General features: G+C 49.8%; 1 protein-coding gene across 1 annotated transcript in view; it reads right to left on the reverse strand.

The window, feature by feature from the left end:
* Positions 1 to 1,692: 1,692 nt before the first annotated feature.
* Positions 1,693 to 17,864, reverse strand: part of BLK (BLK proto-oncogene, Src family tyrosine kinase) — a 35,041-nt gene continuing 18,869 nt past the window's right edge. The window contains exons 6-13 of the mRNA XM_069008664.1: positions 17,003 to 17,106; positions 10,881 to 11,030; positions 10,119 to 10,271; positions 9,092 to 9,271; positions 8,493 to 8,569; positions 5,273 to 5,423; positions 3,276 to 3,407; positions 1,693 to 2,434 (exon numbers count right to left, since the gene is read on the reverse strand). Of these exons, the coding sequence (XP_068864765.1) occupies positions 2,226 to 2,434; positions 3,276 to 3,407; positions 5,273 to 5,423; positions 8,493 to 8,569; positions 9,092 to 9,271; positions 10,119 to 10,271; positions 10,881 to 11,030; positions 17,003 to 17,106 (1,156 nt within the window). The 3' untranslated portion in view covers positions 1,693 to 2,225. The remainder of the gene's footprint in view (positions 2,435 to 3,275; positions 3,408 to 5,272; positions 5,424 to 8,492; positions 8,570 to 9,091; positions 9,272 to 10,118; positions 10,272 to 10,880; positions 11,031 to 17,002; positions 17,107 to 17,864) is intronic.

The following is a 17,864-nucleotide window of genomic DNA, read 5'->3' on the forward strand; positions in this document are numbered from 1 at the left end:
ACTATCATCTCATTAATAGGAATCTGCTGGTTCTGCATGGAGTTCCTGGGATCTGGGAGAGACCAAGCTGGAGTTCAAGCAAGGAGAAAGACTTCTTCCACTCCAGTGAAGTTATTAAATAAATGGCTTTCCCCCCCTCCACCGTGGTTTAAAACGGGCTTTGTGTAGTTACAGCACAAGTAACTTGTCCCTAGGGAACCATGAAGGAACTAGGCTGAGGCTGATTCATCTTAAATTATTTCTAGGACTTACTAGCACTGAGTTCATGGGGATCAGGTTGTGAGGATGGGGATCTTTTCCACTGCCCAAGGTTTCCCACCCAGCTCCAGTGCAGTCCTAGAGGGGTACAGGTCTCCCATAGACTTCCATCCATCATCCCTATGGAAAAATCCCAGACACCCTAGGGGTTCTCCCCTAGACCAGAATTTCTGAGGCTGGATCATCTCAGCCAGTTCCCCTCATCCTGAGTCTGGGAGATCATTAATTGTTATTAAATCCTCCCTTCCCCTGCAGGCAGACAACTCCTTTTACTCTGAGGCTCTTGTGCAGCAGTGGCATGAACAGATAATTCTGTGTCATGTCTTGGGGTGTGTTGGGTGTTTTTTCTGGCACACAGGTCATAGAATCATGGAATGGATTGGGTTGGGAGGGATCTTAAAGTTCATCTCATTCCACCCCCTGCCATGGGCAGGGACAGCTTCCACTAGCCCAGGTTGCTCCAAGCTCCATCCAACCTGGCCTTGGACACTTCCAGGGATCCAGGGGCAACCACAGCTTCTCTGGGCAACCTGTGCCAGTGTTTTACACCCTCATTGTAAAAAATCATCTTCCTTATATCTTTCTTAGGGTTTAAATCTACCCTATTTTAGTTCAAAAACATCACTCCCGATCACGTTGCAACAGATTCTGGTAAAAAGTCTGTCTCCATCTTTCTTACAAACTCACTTTGGATCTTAGAAGGCCACCCCAAATATTTCTCTTTCCATCTCTGCTGTTTCTTTCCCGTAGCTTCCCTGTTCCACTGTGAAACGCACCCTTTACAGCTGGACTCCAAGTCTCCTCCATGGAGAAGAAAACAGCAGATGAAGCACCCCGGGGGGATGATTCTGGAGAGTCCCCCGTGTCCCAGCCTGGAGCTCGCTCCTGCGGCCCCCACACCCCTCCCATGTGCCATCTGTGCCTTATTTCTTTGCTCCCCGCTCACCAGCCCCGTGAAACTCCTGACTGGAGACCAGCCTGAAGCCTCTTGAGGGCATTTCCCTGGGTCAGAGATTCACCAGAAACCAGGGAAATGGATTTGAACCCTGCCGGCGCTGGGTGCGGAGCGGGACCGGCCGTGATGCTGCACCGGGAGCTTGTGCAGCGAAGGCTCAGCCAAGCCAGGAGAGGTTTCATTTCTGAGCTCTTTTATTACACGAATTTTTACTTCCCATGAGCCGTCCAGATTCGCTGGGAAGGAGGGACACCTCGTGGCCACAGCACGAACGCATCTCCTGCTCCTCGGGCATCCTCCCCTTCCAGCCCCGGGTACATCACCCCGCGCTGCCCGCAGAGCCCCCCGGCCTCTCCCTTCTCCTCCAGGGGCTGGAGGTGGTCACGGGAAGGACAAGGGAAGGACAGGGGCTGGCCACGGGAAGGACAGGGCCTCACTCTCAGCCTGACGCCCCAGTAGAGAAATGGGAAATCCTCGTATCCAGTTTTTCTTTTATTACTGACTTGAGGCGGAGCGGGGGCATCGCCTGGAAGGAACGCTCCAGAGCTGGTGTGGCCCCAGGAGGTGCGGACAGGACACGCTCCCACCCTGCCCGTGGCACGGAGGGGGTGGAGTACTGCCAGCAGTGGCATCAGAGGTGGGGCAGGGATTCTTCACCCCCATACCACCACCCCGGCCACGGGCCCCTCTTCCCGGGGCTGCATTTGAGGAGCTGAGGGGTTTTTCTGTATCCAGGTGGATCACGAAGGAGCTTTCTGTCCTTCGTGCCAGAGGTGATGCCTGCAAAGTGGGTACAGCCCTCCGAGGCGGACGAGGAAGGAGCTGTGCCGTCTCTCAGGCACCTCTTCAGTCTCTGCGACAACCACAGAGCCGGCAGCATCCGCCTCCCTCACGTCCCTCCTGATTCCCCATCTCCAGGCGCGGACAGGAGGAGGGGAAACGCCTGCACCGGGCCACCGCCGGGTGGTGGCTGTCCTGCGGCGCCGTCCCCAGCCGCTGGCGGGGCGGTGGCTCAGGGCTGCGGCTCGGGCTCGTACTGCTTCTCCGTGGAGGTGTAGAAGTCCTCGAGCACCGACTGCAGGTACTCGAAGGTGGGGCGCTCCTCGGGGTTGCTGCGCCAGCACTTGAGGATGACGCTGTAGAGCTCCCCGGGACACGTCTCCGGGCAGGGCATGCGGTAGCCCCGCTCCAGGTTGCGGATCACCTCGGGGTTGGTCATCCCTGGAGGGGAAGAGAGGCCGGCAGGAGTTATTCAGCACCCCGGGGAGGGGGAAGGGCAGCGCTCCCAGCAGCAGCTCACACCCAGGGAGGGGCTGGAGGGGCTGCGGTGGTTCCCATACCTGGGAATCATCCCTTCCTCAGGGCTGAGCTTCCCCTCCGTCCCTCTGTCCCACCCCTGACTCCCCTCTGTAAGTTTGGCTTTGGACAGGGAACTGAGGGAAGGAAACCCAGCTTGAGGAACCCCTCAGGACACTGAGGGACACGTGAGTGTCCCCAAGAGGGAAACTGCGGGGCTGGAGCATGTCCAGGGAAGGGAATGGAACTGGGGAAGGGGCTGGAACATCAGGAGCGGCTGAGGGAGCTGGGAAAGGGGCTCAGCCTGGAGAAAAGGAGGCTCAGGGGGGACCTTGTGGCTCTGCACAACTCCCTGACAGGAGGGCACAGCCGAAAAGGTCAGGCTCTGCTCCCACGGAAGAAGTGAAATAACAAGAGGAAATGGCCTCAGGTTGTACCAGGAGAGGTTTAGATTGGATATTAGCAAAAATTTCTTCACTGGAAGGGTTGTCCTGCCCAGGGCAGTGGTGGAGTCCCCATCCCTGGAGGGATCTCCCAGACGTGTAAATGTGGCGCCTGGGGACATGGGGCAGGGGTGGCCTCGGGTTAAATCAATTTAGAGGCCTTTTCCAACTTAAAGGATTCCCTGGTTCTAAGAGGCAGCTGAGTGTGTCTGGGCACACGTCAGTGAGTGCTTCCAAGCCTGAAGCAGTGCTGGATGCTTGGAAGTGGCTGGACACTCAGCCGGTATTCCCAGAGCCCTGTAGCTGGGTAAGGGATCCTGTACCTGGATAAGGGATCCTGCCGTAGGTGATGATCTCTGTCAGGAGGATCCCAAAAGACCACACGTCAGATTTGATGGTGAACACCCCATAGTTAATGGCCTCTGGAGCCGTCCATTTGATGGGAAATTTGGCACCTGTCCCAAAGGAAACAAAGGGAAATAACACCTGGAGTTGGAGCATCTCCCTCACCTCCCACAAGCACAGCAAATCCCCAAAACTGATCCCTGGTTCCTTTGGGCTGTTGGTTATGATTCTGTGATTCTTCCTAGGAGAGGGGCTCCAGCCCTCTGATCATCTCCATGGCCTCCTCTGGACCTGCTCCACCCCAGAGCTGGATGGAGGATTCAAAACCAATGTTTCTGGCAGATTTATTATCAGACAACGACAGTAGGATTTTATTCAGTATAAAATTTCTTTGGCTTTTGCCAAGAAAAATTGGATCAGATGATCCTTGAGGTCCCCTTCCAACCTGGTACTCTGTGGTTCTGTGAAACCACTTATTAGAAGGGGGTTGTTTTTAGCAAAAATGCATAAATATTACAGCAAATATAAATTCCCCAGTCCTTAAAGCTGCATATTTATATAAAAACCAGAATAATCCCCATCTTATTTTGTCCACCAAGTTCTTGCTTAACCCGCTGTGGATGGCAATGACTGTAAGGCTGCAATTTCAGTTTAGCTAAGAGAAAAAAAACTCAGCCAGCAGCCAAACCACCTTGATAAGTAGGAACTGATCATGTTACGCTGCGGAGGAAACCACATTTTTATTTATGCACATCCTCACAGGACTGAAAATCCAACTGCGGGGTGTGAAACAAGCACCTCAGTTGTTGCACATCACGCTCTGAGTGACAAGGCTGGGAAATGCAATCTACAAAGTGAGAATTGCTCAGAGCAGACAGAGGGGAGCTGCTATTCCAGAGCAAAGCTAGCTGGAGAAATGCTGATGGAAGCTGCTTTGCACTGGAAAAGAAGCTCCTTTGGTTATTAACAGAAGCACACTGATTTCATCAAACCTTCTCTGAAGGATAAAACTGCCTTAAAATTTGCAGCAAAGCCAAAGGTCCCCTTCATGGCAGTTTCCAAATTACATTTGGGATCTTTTACTACTCCGAAATAGTTTTGCATGTTGAAATGGGTATGATTTGTATCAAAAAGTGTTTTGGGGACAGGAAATTGAAAGAAATGTTTCTTACTTTATTAAGAAAGCCCACAAAAACTATTGGAGTTCCTTTCCTCAGAGTATGTCTTAAGGGGAATTTTATCTCATCCCAACTCTAGATGAGGACAGATTTCCAAAATTTGAAAATCTTCTGATAAGTGCCACTTATGCCCGACTTAATTGTGTTATTTCAGCCACTGCTGCTGCTTTCCCTGGTGCTTTGTAGAGTCGCTTTGCAATCTGAATGATTTGACCTCATACCTGGCCTCAGAGTCAGAGCTCAATAAAGGGATGATCTCAGAAGTCTTTTCCAAACTAAATGATTCTGTGATTTATTGTTTTTAAAGTTGTCCTGCTGCCGTGGAAGAGACCTGATGTGATCAGGGCTTGGTTTGCCTGGCACACCCAGAAGCTGCTGCTGGGCCCAGATTTGTGCCTCCAGCTCCCCTCTGCAGTGCAGTGACTGAGTTACTCTGTTATTCCTTCCCTCTGGACTGAATCCCTGGGAAAACCTGGGCACAGGCAGCAGCTTTTGTTAGCAGAGGCCAAATTTCTCCAGCAAACAACTGGAGGGCCAGCAGAACTCCCACAAACAGAGCCAAAAGGGGTTTTTTCCCATTTCCCTCTGCAGTTTTCAGTTGGTTTTATAGTCCCCAAGCGCTGCTGCCTCTCCCAGGACTGGATTTTTGGGTGTTTCTGTTTCTCTGCCTCTTGCCTGGTGCTGGCAGCAGCAGCCACGTGGGCTCTGGTGCCCTGTGCCTGATCCCAGCCCAGTGTCCTGGCATTCCCGAGGGCAGCAGAGCGGGAGATGAGGGCAGTGCTGGGAAGGACGCCCACCTTCCTGTGCCAAGTACTCGTCCTCGATGAGCCTGGCCAGGCCGAAATCAGCGATTTTGCAGCAGAGCGTCTCCGAGACGAGGATGTTGGCAGCCCTCAGGTCCCGGTGGATGAAGTTCATGCGCTCGATGTAGGCCATGCCCTCTGCCACCTGCGAGGGGAGGAAGAGCCCTTCTTCATCATCACCTCCGTGTTTTATCTCGGCTGTTTCCCACCCACCTTTACAAAGCATTTGTACGGCGTTGCTGGTACCTCTCCCCGATCGTGGATGTGCCTATGTACCCCACGGATGGATGGATGGATGGATGGACAGGTGGATCAGCAGACAGGTGAATAAATTGATATTGCCCTTGTACAGGTGCAGATATTCAGCTTCAGCAGCCTGAGCAGCTGAGTGAAGCAGAACTGAAGTGCCACTCTCTGTTTTGCTCAGAAGTCACAGCCCTGAGTTGTGTCTGCAGCAAGACCTGAAACCACATCATCGGATTCCCAGTTTCTGCCACAAGCCTCTCCTCTCCAGTGGGGATTTTAGTCATAAACAATCCAGGTTAAATACATTAATTAAGAAAAGGAAAAAAAATAAAAAAAAAAATCCCAAACTAGCAAATCATAGAATCATGGAATGGTTGGAAGGGACCTTAAAGATCTCATTCCACCCCATGGGCAGGGACACCTTCCACTAGCCCAGGTTGCTCCAAGCCCCATCCAACCTGGCCTTGGACACTTCCAGGGATCCAGGGGCAGCCACAGCTTCTCTGGGCCCCCTGTGCCAAGGCCTCCCACCCTCACAGGGAAGAATTTCTTCTTAAAATCTTATCAGGGTACCTGGTGTGTGATGAGCCTTTATCAATGACAGCAGCAATATTTCACTGATGAGTGCTGGGGGTTGAAAAAGAAGATTGATAGAAGACAGAGATTGCCAGGCTGAGTCTCAGACTTGGATTGGGCATTTATTGGGAAGGTGAGTGGGTCTGTGCAGCCCTGGCCAGCACTGGGTAGCATCTATTAAAGCTTTTAGATGCCTGTGCATGAGGGCAGAGCAATTTTCCACTCCATGCAGATTCTCATGAGCCTCAGAACTCACATGTGGTTTCAGACAGGATACTCACACATACTTTCCAGTGCTGCATTTCTAACCTGTGTCAACACCCCTCTAGTGCAAGGGCTGCTTTCTGCAGTGGAAAATGGAAGAATTGATGTAATTTCCTGTCCTGATGTTAATGAGATAGGACCTGGTTCTCAGCCTGTTCCAGCCCAGAGTGTTTTTAAGCATTTACCCTCAAGACTGACCACAGGATTGAGTGCATGGGCCCAGACTGTTCTAATTTTAACTCCCATGGATGTCATTGGATCAAAAATTGCGCTCGAGAGGGTTGGGTGCCTGTTGGGCTATGATGTCACCCCAACACCGCAGATAAAGAGATTGCAAAATAGCTCAGTAGACTGCCCTTTCCTCCTGCTGCTCCTCCCAGAGATACCCAGGGAATGTTTGAGTCCCTGTCCTGGGGAGGTGGTGCTGGGATGGGAGAGGGAAGGATGAAAGTTGTTCCAATTGACACCAGTGCCTCAGGGATGGGTAAAATCCTTCCTACCCCATGCTGAGGGTGACTTCTGTGAGTTTGGCACCATTGGGGTGTGGGGATTTGGTCTGTACACCTGGTCCTGGTGTGTGGTGCAGGTTGCCCACAGGAGCTGTGGCTGCCCCTGGATCCCTGGAAGTGTCCAAGGCCAGGTTGGATGGGGCTTGGAACAACCTGGGCTAGTGGAAGGTGTCCCTGACCATGGCAGGGGGTGGAAATGGGATGATTTTTCAGGTCCCTTCCCACCCAAACCATTCTGTGATTCCACAGTTCTGTAACATTGACCAAAATCTTTGCTCTGAGTCACACACAGATTGCTCTGGCTGCAGGAATTTCCTCCTGCACAGAAATGCATCAAGGCAATTTCTGGGGAATGCTCCCCCTAAACCCAAGGGCTCTGTAATATGGATTAACTGGGATCATATTCCTAACCCTCAGGAATTTAAAACAAACCACAGGCTATAATTTTCAAGAGAGGGGCTGAAACAATGAAAGATGGAGGGAGGGAACTGGGGATTCCAAGAGAGGAGGGAAGGAGGGAAGTAATTAAGTCAAAGACACTAAATGGGGAGGGTGCATTTGTCTCCATAATGTCTCACAGACAACAATGATTAAGCTTCAGATACATAAAATTTATCAGTAGTGAAGAGGGAAGGAACAGAAAGAGGTTTCTCTGCACCCCTATGGACGGTTCAAAGGAAAAATTACAGAAGGTGGCACTGCTTTAAAGTATTTAAACCTTTTCATCCTGGTTAAAGCAAGAAGGAAAGTCTTCCACTATTATAAAACATTTCCTCAAATATTAAGATTCCCCAGTTGTTAATTCATTAAAAAGTAACTCTATTTAATGGCTGGAACCAGCGAACCTTTACACATTTTTTCCTCAGGTCCACTTTGCCAAGAGAGGCTGAGTGACGCTATGGATAAATCCCAGACCTTTATTCAGCTTTATTCAGCCTGATGCTTCAGTTTTTTTTGTTTTCCCAATATTTCCTAATTAGCCTAACTGTGCTCTGGGTGAGCCAAATTCTGTCAGCAGCTGGCTGGGACCAAAGTGCAGTGATTTTGTAATTCTCATTCTTCATGTGGGTTCCCTAATTTTGCCCTCTTTGTGTTTAGAGGCACTTTGGGAATAAAATGTTACAGTGCAGCTGCAGCTGTTAAGATTTGCAGCCTTTAAAGTTAAAGGTTTTTCTTCATAAAGAGCAATATTCCCAGATTTGAGGGTCAGAACATCCTTTGTGCCTCATCATCAGAAGGGCAGAACTGCTGGTCCTGCATTGGGAGTCTCTTTTTTGAGCTTTTTCTTCTTTTTCGGTAAAAAGAAAAAGAAACTTTTTCCTGCTCAGCAAGGCAGAAAAGCAAAATAAATAAAATCAGACCAAAATAAACTCAACCACCCCCCAAAAAAACCCCAGACTCGGGATCTCTAACTCGGCACTAAGCTATCAGAGGCTGCCCTAAGGACAGAGCTGACATGCACAGGGACACGAGGGGGATGAGGAGAATCCCTCAGAGAGCACACCAGGAGGAGCTGTTTTTCTCCAGGACATCTTTGCTCTGACTGACTTCAGACTTGCAGGAATTCCACTGAGGCAATAACAAATTTTGGATCCTTTTCCCAGTGACTGTTCACTGACCTGAGCAGAGATGTCAATGAGTTTGGGGAGATTCAGTTGGCTTCCTTCTTCTGTCTTCAGGAAATCCAGCAAACACCCTGTAGGAGCGGAGGGACTGCTGTAACTCTTCTGAATAATCTATAAATTTCTTTCCCCTGCTGCTTCTCTGAACGTAGGCAACAAATCTGCCTCCATCCTAGAGAAAATCTGAGGAACCAGAATGGTTGTCCACTGGAGCATCTTCCTTTAGGAAAGCTCCCAAACAGCCCAAATTCCTCTGTGTTTTGCACAGATCAGTTGCAAACTGCTGGGAATTCATCATTTAAACTGTTATAAACAAGAGGGGCAAAAGAAAGGACAATTTTACCATGAGGGGAGTAAAAACCTGAACCAAGTGAGAACAGTGGAGGGGAGAATTTTAAATACTCTTCAAATGGAGCATCACCATTTTTTTTCATCACCCAGAAAGCCTCTTTCTGTATTTGAATCAAACTTTTGGGTCACTTTCTTGCAGATTTGGTACAACCCCCTCTTCCCCACCCCCATTCTGCATGGGACACTGGCCGGTTCACCAAACTGGTTTTGCAGAAGCCCAGCAGAGAGCTCCAGGAGGGTTTTACCATTGGCCATGTACTCTGTCACGATGTAGATGGGCTGCTTGGTGACCACAGCGTACAACTGGACCAGTTTGTTGTGCCGGAGCTTCTTCATCAGGTTTGCCTCTGCCAGGAAGGCGTCAGGATCCATGCTGCCCTCCTTCATGGTCTTCACAGCCACCTTGACGTTGTTCTTGTAGTAGCCTGCAGAGAGAGAAAGATGCTTTTCAGGGATTTTGGGCTCCCTGCAGGCGCTGTGGGGTTGTGCAATAAGGAGGAGAAGAGCTCATGGAGCAGAAAACCACAGGAACAGCTTGAATCCCTCATAAAGAACCACGGGGTAAATGCCAGTGCCGGCAGGTGTGAGAGGAGAAGGGGCACTCCTGTCACAGCTGCATCAGGGATCACCCCTGCAATGAGCCCATCCTCATACAACCCTCCCTGACCTTTTCTGGGTGAAACCCCTGGGGCATCCCACCAGCTGGGCTCTCAAATCACCCAAATGCCATCCAAAAAAGGCAGGACTGTGCAGCCAGGACATGAACTCAGCCTGGTCCTGTCCACAATCTCGATTTCCAAGGCAACCAGCAACCGCAAAGAGGGCGGCAGAGGAAGCTGAGCTCCCCCCACTTCCTCCCCCGCTGATTAGCAGTGGGCAGGAAGGCATCAGGGATTGCAATCTGGGGTATAAAGTAGAGCAGGGAAGCAGAAAAAGAGGGACAATGTCCCCCAGGTACCCTGCTGGGTGTGACTTAGGATCTTACAGCTGTGCCCAGGATTCCCAGGAGGAATGAGTGTATGTCCTGAGAGATGAGTAAATAGTGACTTCAACACCCACCCCCTGTGAAACCCTTGTTCAGCCACTGATCTGTGCAAACATGAGCTGTCCAGTCCTCCCCAGGAACCCTGCAGGGTGTGTACCCATAAATATCTGTTCATCCTGAAGGATCCCCACTCCCAGAACAGTCTTGCCTTAGGGGAAAAAAACCCCAGGCTTCCCATCTCCTCTCTTTATATCTTTGTTGCCTGGAGTGGAGGGAATTCCACTTACCCATCCACACTTCCCCAAACTGCCCGCTGCCCAGCTTCTTCACCAGCTTCAGGGCCTCCCGAGGAATCTCCCACTCGTCCTGAGCCCAGGGTCTCTGGGGAACCAGGGATGTGCAGGGGGCTGTGAGCCGCTGGCAGAGCCCATCCCCTTTCTCTGTAAGAGGACAAAGCAGAGGACAGTTCAGTGGGATGGCAGAGAAAACCTCCTCTTCCATCCACACATGCCAGGAAAAATCAGCCCATGGCAACCTCCACAACCACACAGGGCAGGGGCGGAGCCCCCAGCCCTGGAGGGGTTTAAAAGCCGTGTGGATGTGGCACTTGGGGACATGGGTTAGTGGTGGCCTTGGCCCTGCCTTGGACTCCATGGTCTTAGAGGGCTTAATAATTCCGTGTTTCCATGAAAAGTTTCAGCCAGAGGGATCAAGGCATCCAGAATGGTCCCAGTCAAAGGAAAAAGCTCAAAGGGCAATAGAGGAGCAAATCATCCTGCCCAGTTATTCCAAACCCTGCTTCCCAAGCATCCCTCCTGCATATCCCAGCAGCATTCATCTCTTTCCTTTCCTGATGGGAGACACTCCCTGACTTTAGGGCTGCGGGCAGAGCTCAGCCTTGTATTTCCCTAGGATGGAAACCAGGACGTGGGTTCTGGTTGTAGGATCACACCTGGCCCATGGGAGCAGCTGGAGCAGCTGTGGTGTCTCCCAAGCCCGTCCTCCCTCTGTCCCCACTCTCTTCCAGGACACCAATCCAAACAACTTACGGCTGTAATGATGGATGAGCTCTGGCAGGCTGGAGAAAGTCACCCTGGGGGAGATGTAGTACCCCCCCCCATCCAGGGAGCGGATCCTGTAGTGTTTGATGATGTCCCCGTGAGCGGAGTTGTTGTCTCTCACGGACAGGGAATAGGCACCTGGAGAAGGAGCAGAAGGAGCTGTGAGGACAAAGTGCACCCCAGCCAGGGACCAGCTGCCTCCTCTTCCCTTGGCTGCCTCCAGCTGCAAACCAGCCCTGGCTGGTGCCTTTCCAGGGCAAGTGCCCCAGAATTTACAGCTACACACTTCCCTCTCTCCAAGGCGAGGGGAGAGGATGAAAGTTCATCAGAGCTTAACTGATGCTGTCCAGGCTTCCTGGAGTAAGACGTGCCTGTGCTGTGCTCCAGCAGCCCCATGGAAGCACTGTGGGAAGCAGCAGCACCTCCCCAGGCAGGGCAATCAGATGTTCCTTAGGTCAGGATGGTCTTTCCACAGCTCCATATTCCCATCTGAGATCTATCAACCTCAGCATCACAAAATCAGAACGGTTTGGGTTGGAAAGGACCTTAAATTTCATCCTGTTCCAACCCTCTGCCATGGGCAGGGACACCTCCCATGAGACCAGGGTGCTCCAAGCCCCATCCAGCCTGGCCTTGGACACTTCCAGGGACCCAGGGGCAGCCACAGCTTCTCTGGGCACCCTGTGCCAGGGCCTCCCCACCCTCACAGGGAAGAATTTCTTCCTAACGTCTAATCTGACCCTGCTCTCTTTCAATTTAAAGCCATTTAAAGCCATTTTCCTCTCAATTAAACATTATGAAGCCTTTGTGCCAAGGTCAGTGGTTCAGCTGGAGGGGTACAGAAGAGGAGTTTGGGAGATTTGCTTTGTTCAGTCATAAAGCTGTGACTCTGGCTAAACCAGGTCTAGAGATTCCCATCTGGAATCTTGTCCCTTTTGGGCTTCAAGAGAGCTGCTGAGCCATCCACCACTCCAACCTCCTATCCCCTCCGTGAGAATCTAACCCAAGCTTGGTTTTCAGTGCACAAAAGCATCACTAGATGTTGCTGCAGAGCAGAACTTCCAGCCTGTGTCAGTGTGACTCAACGCAGCTCAGCAGTGGGGTTTTTCCCCTTTGTCTGGATCCTATTTCTGGAGTCACTTGCTACAAGCCCGCTGGGCTTTTCTAAGTCTAATATGTCACCTGGGCTGATAAACGGCCCATTTTGATGTTTTTTAATGAAAAGGCAAGGCTGTACATGCTTAAAAGTGTGTGTCTGTTCATGCAGGATCATAAAAAGAAGCAGGGCCATCCACAGCAACTCTGAAACCCCAATCCTGCGTGTGAGGGGAAAGTTTATTAACATAAAATCCTCACTGGCTGGTGTTTCTCCATCCCAGCACCAGCGGTTTTCCTTACACCGTGCCTGAAAACCATTTGCATTTATAAAAAGCAGCAAAAAAACCCCACCTCTGGGGATATTTGCTCTGTTGAAGTGATCATAAATCTTTACAAGCGGAGTTTGGAAGAGTCTAAAGTTTTTCCAAGCAACAGCAATCATTTTGAGGGGACTCCCTTCCTGCAGAGATCAGATCTGGCGGTGTAAAGTTCGTGGAAAAACCTGGTGGTTTAAATGCAGGGCCAGGGAACCTCAAATTTGACATGGTGGTCTCCTCAGCAGAGGAAGCTCTCCTGATTCTCTTTCCTTCACCTTGAATGTCAGGCAGAAGACAGATTGAGAAGCCCTTTTGGTTTGATCAGTCTTGCAGCTGAACAACTGAGAAACAGCCCTGAAACATCTTCAACAGGGCAACAAAACCACAAGGGAAGGCAAAGGAATGGCTCCTCTGGCTCCTCTGTGGTACCCATGTGGCCCTAAGTTCCAAAATAATGATAATAAACATCAAGGCCAAAGGTTGGGCTTGAGAATCTTAAGAGATCTTTTTCAAGCTAAATGATTCTGTGAAGAAGAATATGACAATGATGACAACACCTATATGTCATTATTATTACTATTACTATTACTATTACTATTACTATTACTATTACTATTACTATTACTATTACTACTATTATTAACTTCCACTATTGCTGTTGAGGGTGATGATGTTGTTTTAATTTCAAAGAGACTGAAATATTGCCCAGGCCAGGCTGCAGCCCAGGAGAGTTGGGCTCACGTGGCACAAGACCAAGAGGGTGCTTGGCGTGCCTGGGACACGGCTTAGGGTTTGCGTGTTACAAATTTTTACAGGGCAAGGCCTGCTCGAGGAAGGAGCCAAAAGTGGTGTGAAGGCAGCTGCACTGAGGCCAAACAACCCTGGAGAAGGAAATCCAGGAATTGATGATGAACATGTCTGCCAGGGAGCCTCTGGGGGCTGAGAGTCACCAGGGAAGAGGAGACCTGCCCTGTTTGCCAGTGTGGTTGCACCCAAAATGCTTCCTCTCCCGCAGGATCTCCTTTCCAGGCCCCACCAGCCCTCTAAACTCTCCTGCACCTTTCAAACAGAGACAGGGCCAATCTCTCAGCTGCCTACTACCAGTGTTAATTTTAACCCTGTGATTAAGCTAATGGCTGAATTTCACCCCCAGCCACAGTTAATTTGCTGCAGGGAGTGTGGTGGAGCTTCCCTGTCATTCTCCATGGCCGGTTACTGCTCCCTTGGGAGTTGCTGTGCAGAGGCGGAGCACCAAGGCTGGAAAGATTCAGTTCTTCCTTTGCAACATCATGGAATGGTTTGGGTTGGAAGGGTCCTTAAAATTAATCTTGTTCCAGCCCCTGCCATTGACAGAGACACCTTCCACTAAACCAACTTGTTCCAAGCCCCATCCAACCTGGTCCCTGCTCCCAGTGACAGCAGCAAACAAAGACCATTACATGGACTCCTAATTCCCCCTGATGATATATCCAGGATAGACAAAAGGAATTGTTGCTCCTCAGCCACAAGGGGCATTCACCTGTCCTGCAGTCCTGCACCACATCCTGGCACAGACCTGGGTAAAGAGTCTGGAGTACAAAATTTGTGGAACAATCTCTTCATCAAAATGTTGACCACCCTGTCACAGCATCCCAGGGCAGTGGCGGAATCTCCATCCCTGGCAGGGTTTAAAAGCCATGTAGAGGTGGCACCCGGGACATGGTTTAGTCCGTTTCCTGGTCCTGTAGCTCTCAACAGCCCCTTAAATTCTTCCTGATGGGAAGCGCAGGAGCTCAGCTGGATGCAGAGGCTGAGCTCAGCGAGGTCCCTCCTGCCAGGAGCAGAGACGCAGGAATCCTGCTGGGAGCCAGGAGCCTGTGGCTCGGCACAGCTGGGAGATTGTGTTCCTGCAGCTTTTGGAATGATTATTACTTCAGGGGGACTTTGTTTATTTGCAGCAGCTTCATCAAGGACAGTGCCCCGCCGATGATTTCACTGCCGGCCTGCTTCCCACACTGTCCCCATATTCCCATCTTCCCAGGATGCTGGATGTGCCTTTCATGAACTCTGAGAAATGTTGGCTCTGAAGGTTTGCAGAGTTTCTGCATCTCAAACCATGAGGCAAACGAAATTCTGCTCAGGATGGGCTGGGAATAGGTGCTGCTCTTAGTCAGGGTGCAGAACCCATCCTGCTGTGCCTGAGACATCCCAGTCAGTATGAGACAACCACCTCCCAGTTTAAGTCACTAATGGGGATTACCTCAACCCAGTGCTTGTCCCTGATGGTCAAATTTTGCTGGTGATGTGCAAAGTGAATGAAAACACACGTCATGGGGAAGGAAAACAGGAAAAAACAGTGGGGCTCTAAGGGCAGGGTTAACTCCATGTCCACTGCTCTGGACATCTCTTGGTGGGCCACAGGATGCTTTACATCAGGGAATTCAGCTTTATGGCACATTTGGAGATGCAGGGCTTTGTCTTTTCCCCTTCTCTTTAGGGAGGAGGAAGCTGTGGCCAAGATGAATCAAACGTGGTCATTCAGGCAGCCCAAAGCACGGGGTGCTCAGGTAGCAGCTGGGCACACAGGATGATTCAGAGGATGAGGTGTTCGAAGGAAGAACACCCATATTTTACAACAAATATCAGAAAAGGCACAAGGCAGGGACACATTTCAGAGCAGAACCCGATCTATGAGCATTTGGGGCTCACATGGGGCTTCTACGGAGTGGAACCCACCACACCTGCTAATGCAGAATATCCCACACCTCGTTCTTCTTGACAGCAGAGACAGGGCATTAAAGATCTGGTGATTTCTCCTTGGATTTCAGAACTCCACCTCTGCTCGAGCCCTGTGTGACCAAGAACCACCCAAACTCCAGATAATTGCAGAAGTTGGGGACAATTGTCCTGCACAAGTGTAGAGAAAGGTCTGATCCCATGCAGGTGTGGCATCTAGAGATGTCACAAAGACCAGGATCACATGTGGACAGAGCTTCACACACAGCATGCGAGTATTTGCTCTGTGTTGCTCTCTGCCCTTCCTGGGTGCGACAAACAATCACACCAGTTCCCCAAATATCCCAGCAAACAAAGGGAGAGTGGGGATGGGATAAACAGAAGAGCAGCATGTGTTGACAAGTCCCAAGCCTGATCATTGCAAAGGCACCACAAAGGTAGCAGGGGAAACCAGATACAGCAGAAAAAGTGACTTATAAAGTGAAATGCTTAGGAACAAATCTTGTAAATGTTTCCTGAGCTGAATGGTCCCTAAAACTTCTGAAAGCTGCAAATCCCTAAAAATTCTGAAAGCTGCTCCTGCTTGCCATCAGCTCAGCAGGGATGTGGGGAGGTGAGCCCAGGCACGGGGCAGAGGGGGGAATTCAAAGTAGGGTGCTAAAGTCTGACACAGCTGTACTGCCTGAGGGCTGAGGGAGACAGATAGAGGAGGATGAGATTCCAGCTGCTGCATCCAGAGCCTGGCACTATTTCATTTTCTCTGGAAATGGTGGAAGGAGCACTTCCATGGCGGAAGGAACAGATGCTGCCTTGGAGATCTCCCTTGTGAATAGGAGAAAAAGGAGACAGGAAAAGAAGAAGGAGAAGCTACAGAAGGCAAAGCCAGGTGTAGGATGGAGGATCCAGACTGTCTGTTCCCTCTCTTACTGTTTGGCCTGGGCCTTTGGAAGTGTTTGGGAAACTAGTCAAGGAAAAGAAGGTTCCATATGATTTCAGATGGATGCTGCAACACTCTACTGATCGAGTCATGGTTGGACACTGTGATCTCAGAGGTTTTCCAACGTCAACAATTCCTTGATTCTACTGGGAAGACACAAAGCCCCTTTTTTCCATGTGTCAAGGAAAGACTCCTGCATCCATTTGAAAGGAAAGGAACCAAATAACAACAAGACTGATGAAAACAGATCCTGATCTACTCCGTGGATCTGGTTCAGAGCAGAACCATGGGACCACCATGAGCATCATTTCCTCCATGCTGTAAACATGATGGCCCAGAGGAAACAAGGAGGAAAACGCAGGAAAGAAACAATATGGAATTCCCATGGGACAACCTAAACTGTCTTCCAAACTCTGTGAATTAATAGCACAGAGCAAAGAAATTGAAATTACATGGTTAAATATTATGGTTAATAACTATACCCAGTGCCCAAGAGGAGTGGCCACAATGCTGTGCCCTTTCCATCCTCATTGGATCATTTCTTCAAAAGTCATGTTCATATGGATAGAAAGTGGATGGAATCCATCTATCCTGCTCCAGTCAGTCTCCTTCCAAAAGTTCTGGTTTGTATGAATTCCCCTTGCTACCAGAAAAAAACATATTTCCCCTGGGAAGATAACTTTTTCCAAATTTCTGCAGGTTTCTGTTGAAAATGGGAGAAACACTCCTTCAAGAGTGCATAGAAATACTCCAAAAAAAAAAAAAGAAAAAAAAAGCAGAGACATTTCCTTGGGAAGAAAAGGAAAAGAAAATGGAAAATAAAACCCCATACCTGTTTGAGGAAATCTGCTTATTTGTGCTCCTGTGTCTCTGCCATGAACTCTGGTGGAAGAGCCACCCTTACCACAGACAGAACTGCAGACCTCAGTGGCATCACAAGCAAATCTTTGCCCTCCAAGCCCCCAACTCACTCCTAGAGCCCTGCTGAAGGTTTTCCACGTCTGGACAAAAACAAGGAGTTACCTTTGCTCCACAGATCTCACCTTTGGTGCTTTCACTCTCCCGGATGAGGAAAGAGCCAACTTTGTTCCCAGAAGACAACAGCAGCCGTTCAGCATCTTTTCTGCTCAGAGTTCTAAAATACCACCTGAGAGAGAGAGAAAAGGCAAAATCATGGCTGGAAAAGGAAAAAACTCTAAAAAAATGGATTTTTTTCCAGTTAGTTCTTTCTTTTATCATTACACTGGGAAACTGAGGGTTGTTTTTATCATCAAATAGTTTTTTATCTGCTGGAAAGTGGCAGTAACAGACTGTTTTGGGTAGATTAACACCAGATTTGGGTCACTTTGGGCTTGTTTCACAGCCTGGAAATCCAGACAGCACAAGGAGTAGATGGGATGTGCAGGATCCCATACACAGGAGAAGTTCTGGTTTTGGATACAAAGAGCTTTTATGTCTCAGCCACATTTCTGTGCGCTGCTAAATATTTGCTGAACTCAGTGACGGTTGTGTCCCTCCAAGAGAGATTGAAAGCAGGACTGATCATTTAGGGCTGAATGCCACAGAGGAGGATAACTCATGGAAAAAAATTCTCCTTCTGTTTGTATTATAGGCAAAATAAACTCTTTGGACTCCAGTCTTTCATTCCATCTTCCTTGCAGGGAGGCTGCATCTGGGCTCGTTAAAAAAGCAGCACTGTGGGTCTGGGCGCTGGCACTCAGTTTTCCTGTTAAACTCTTGGTGTGGCCCTTGGCACATCCAAGACCTGGATCAGGGCACCCCATCCAGAGATTCCCAGTTTACACACGGATACCCTTTGGAGGGTGAAGAGGTTTAACACCATTTGTGTGGGTGGACTGGCCCCGTGGGACCCGAGGATGGTCCCTGGCAGTGCCACCATAACCC

This window comes from Aphelocoma coerulescens, chromosome 3, assembly GCF_041296385.1.
Source record: "Aphelocoma coerulescens isolate FSJ_1873_10779 chromosome 3, UR_Acoe_1.0, whole genome shotgun sequence".
In the NCBI taxonomy this organism is placed as follows: Eukaryota; Metazoa; Chordata; class Aves; order Passeriformes; family Corvidae; genus Aphelocoma; species Aphelocoma coerulescens.